This window comes from Sphaeroforma arctica (genome assembly GCF_001186125.1).
Source record: "Sphaeroforma arctica JP610 unplaced genomic scaffold supercont1.2402, whole genome shotgun sequence".
NCBI lineage: Eukaryota > Ichthyosporea > Ichthyophonida > Sphaeroforma > Sphaeroforma arctica.
In genome coordinates this window covers 1-4105 of record NW_014038156.1, presented here as the reverse complement: position 1 = coordinate 4105, position 4105 = coordinate 1, and the positions used below count along the sequence as shown (strand labels likewise).

At 45.1% G+C, this 4105-nt stretch overlaps 2 protein-coding genes across 2 annotated transcripts; both read left to right on the top strand.

The window, feature by feature from the left end:
• Positions 1-2042: 2042 nt before the first annotated feature.
• SARC_12566 (hypothetical protein) lies at positions 2043-2554 on the top strand (the record flags this gene model as incomplete). Its single annotated transcript, XM_014293326.1, has 1 exon — positions 2043-2554. A coding segment is annotated over one exon (512 nt), but the record flags the coding sequence as incomplete, so codon positions are not given.
• A 34-nt stretch (positions 2555-2588) lies between these two features.
• On the top strand, positions 2589-3401 carry SARC_12565 (hypothetical protein; the record flags this gene model as incomplete). Its single annotated transcript, XM_014293325.1, has 2 exons — positions 2589-2962; positions 3042-3401. The coding sequence occupies exons 1-2, from the start codon at positions 2684-2686 to the stop codon at positions 3399-3401; spliced, it is 639 nt and encodes a 212-aa protein (XP_014148800.1). The 5' UTR covers positions 2589-2683.
• Between the last annotated feature and the right edge of the window lie 704 nt (positions 3402-4105).

The following is a 4105-nucleotide window of genomic DNA, read 5'->3' as shown; positions in this document are numbered from 1 at the left end:
TAAAAACGTCCGTATCTATTTAGTCGAATAATATCAAATTGGAATATGTGGAAGCGTGATGCATTTCGAAGCGTTAGTTTGAAATAGTGCGAGTTTTCACATACCGTACAGTGTAGTTCAAGACACAGTGAGGGCTGTCTTTTACATTCTCGTATCAACTCAACAGAACGAAGAGAACACATGCACAACGGGAATACGCAAACACACTACGTGACGACATGTTGGATATCATATGTGAACAGCCGCATGGAAATAACGTCCTCGGTAGTTAGTTCGATCCCCTATATTTTAGCTTCTTCTCTAGTAGAGGTCATGAACTCATGACACAGTTTAGTATGTATGTAGTCTGTCACACCCAGAGTCACCCACTGCCCTTTTCTGGTAAACTTACGAACCACAGACCTTTGTTCCCCCGAACCTCCCCCCCCCCCCTACACAGAAAGAGAGTATGTAGGTTTAAGGGGGGGGGGGGGGAGGGGTGTAGCCGTGTGTACATATTTATCTATTTATGTCCTCCAGGCTCCAGACTCGCTTCTCAAAAATAAAACTGTTGCAGACTTGTCGCATGAAGACTGAGTGTAGACTGAGAGTCTGAGTCTCTGAGACTAAGAGTCTGAGGACTGAGAGCCTCCGGAAAGTCTGATGAGGAGTACTGGGGAGTGGCCGGGAGGCGGGTGCCCGGGACACCAGGACAGTCCTTCAATTCGGTTTACGTTTATATGTATGTACCATATAACCTTGAATAGGGATGCGTTTATATTCAACGTTTTTATTGGGATGGCCCTATGGATGTCGGTATAGGTGCATATCTGGAGTCTTAAGGTGCAAAGTATTCGAAAGTGTGTACTGTAGAATATCTGTTTATTCACACTGCAGATCGATTTTTATACCTTTTACCTTCATAAACGTTTTTCAAAAGTATATAAATTAAATAAATAAAGTGTTTGCGTTTACCTTAACGGATTGAGGTTAGGCTTATGTATATGTTAAGGTTTAAAAATAAGGATTGCTCCGGTGGAGTCTGGCCAACTTCGAAAGTTCGTGTTCATATGCGCCATGGGTTGCATGCCGTGAAGTTCACTTCCACTGTAGCAGTGTGTTTGAAGTACACAGAACGGAATCAATTGCAGATTAATTGTCGGTTAAGCTTAACGATGCAGTATGTGAACACAGCTAATATGCCCCTGGAGTGTGCAGCAAACTACGTGTCAATTCTTGGGGTTCAATTTCGATTCAATCTCTACTTCAATTGAGTTTGAGAATGCAAGCGAATACAAAGGCTGGCTGTGGTTCTGTAGACATCAATATAGAAAACACCAACACCTCTAAAAGCGAGGACCACAGGGACGGTATTTGTGAAGAGGAGAGAAAGGTTGAATACAAAACTCATACGGATGTACATAGGCGAAGTGAATCTGTGGTTTGAGGACAATACTCGGCACTCTAATAGTAAAGATAGGGAGAGAGAAGTGAACACAGATAGTGCGAATAACATGCGTATGAGCAGTCTCAGCACTACTGAATCGATTAGTGAGATGAGGAAGAGACTGAGTATTGGTAGTACCCATTCCGTAAGCTATTCGTTGAAGCGCATCTAGCGAGAGGGAGCGTTGAAGTATTTCCGCAGGGTTCAGAATCAATTCATTTAGGAGAGGGTTCTCAATCGACACTCTAGAGAGAGTTGTCAATCAACGCATTCAAAGGACAATGTTTAATCAACACACTCAAATGACAATGTTCAATCAACACACTCAAATGACAATGTTCAATCAACACACTCAAATGACGATGTTCAGTCAACATGTTCAAATGACGATAATCAATCAAACCATTCACAGTGCGGAAGAGTTAGTCGATCATCAGAAAGGTATCGGAGTCAGCCAGACAATTTCAATAATAGTAGTAATGGCACTTCCAGTCTTGCTCACACAGTTATCTCCAAGCCTACGCGCACATGTGCGCATAAGCACAATTACCATCTGGAAGTCCGCAGTTTTTATCAGAACACACAGCTACCTGGATCTCCAGTCTTGCTCACACAGTTATCTCCAAGCCTACGCGCACATGTGCGCATAAGCACAATTACCATCTGGAAGTCCGCAGTTTTTATCAGAACACACAGCTACCTGGATATCCAGTCGCAGCTACAGACACAGGCACCAGAAGCAGCCGAGCCAACAGCTATGCAATACGCGCTGTGTCGGATCGTGACTTGCTCGCAAGAGGTATGGATAGGACAAACGATGCCAGCCAGAGACAAGAAAAGAAAGGTATCGCTAAACAACAAGCGGTGTTTGCAGTGAGACTATATCCGTTTATAGTCCTGTTTATGCTGGTTATCTCAGTCCCCTTCCTCACTCCGGTGGTTGTGCCGTTGCATCGAGATGCGAACTACGAGCGACAGTGCCGGCCGCACTACGACGTGTTTATAGCTCTGACAGCCTCCTTTGGCATTGATAATCTGTGCGTGGCCACGCTCTTATATCGCAGATACACTGATACAGGGAACACCACCACATCAAAACAAGGGGCAGATACTTCCCGACTCAACTAACCCTAGTCGTGCCCTTAAATACAGTCTTTGGCACTTTAGCCACACTATCGTCCATGGGGGCGTTATTCGGTGACTGCCTGTTTTCCTACAATAAAAGATAGCGGGTGGAACCTGGGTGCTGTGTATGCAATGGTGGGGCTGCATAACGTCAAAGCATTGCTAGGGTGTATGATCCTAGCGGCCATCACAGCTCGCCAGTACTTGCTGTACAAGTTGTTTGTGGACAACCGTGCGGGGGCGGGGGCGGTGATGTACGCTATCAAAGACATCAGGCGCATATATTTCACACCCAATGCCATTATATTAGGGGTGTATGTCTTGCTTGGTATAAGTATTATTCTGGGTGGGTATCTTCGCGGAGAAGAACGCAAAGGACCAGGACTACATCCACAGTTTCAATACTTCGAGGTATCGATATATTATAGTGATAGCCGAATTCATTATGATGTCCCTAGTGACGATACCGTTTGCGTGGCTGTCGAACAAGACTCGTGACGTCGAAGTGGAGCTCAACGATTGGTGGGCAAACATCCGGGCTTTTATGCTGGCCATGCTGCTGTCCGTGTGCACGTTTATGCTACGCTCCATGATGCGTTTTAACCTGGATGCGGGAGTATTTCATGGGCCTTTCTACATCTTCCTGACCACCATGTATGTCATGGGCTCGTTCTCCGGTCCGCTGATCTTGATCTATTCCGAGGACCCGCATACGCCCCAATGGCTGCGCTCGGGGTGCAATGCTATAGTCCAGATGGTAGGTACATGGCCACTGCGAGCCATGAGTCACACAGTTGTCATTAGTGCGGAGGAGCGGCACAGCTTAATGGATCTAGACGCCAACAAATGATACTCTCTCGGCCCCATGGGAGAGTGTAGGACAATTAACCGGTACAACACACGAGGTTAGAGTATACGTATGATTTTCTCTGACCACAGTCGGCAATAGGAGACGCAGCACACGCCATCTTACCAGGTGTCGGTGGGAGGTATTATATATATGAAACGAGATTCTTCAGATCCTCCTCCACAAACATTACTTTCGCTTGTCTGCAGAGAAGTACGTTCGTCCAATCTCTGTAAGTGTCTCGCCCAATCTACTTAAGATAAAACCCTCAAGCCCAACCTAACCGAGATAACACCCTAAAACTCAATCTGCCTGAGATAAGCCCTAAAACCTAATCTACCTGAGACATCCTTTATGCATAGATATCCATGGCACTTGCATGGATGTGGACGTCAACCGTGAGTAAGAATATATACAACACTTCCCATTCCAGCTACGTCATGCAAGCGTGGATTAGATAAGGGTTGTCGACGCCCTTAAACAAAGAGAATTTGATGATACAGCCAGCCGTCGATAAAAATACATACATCAATGACTCTGAGCTTCCAAAAAACTGATAAACTGCACGCGGCTTGGAATGACAATTCCTATCTGTGCATTGCGAGTGCAAACTTCGGCGTCACACACATACGTATTTATATATATATAGTTTATACATACCCATATATATACGTGTTTATATATATAAATATACACACACACATATA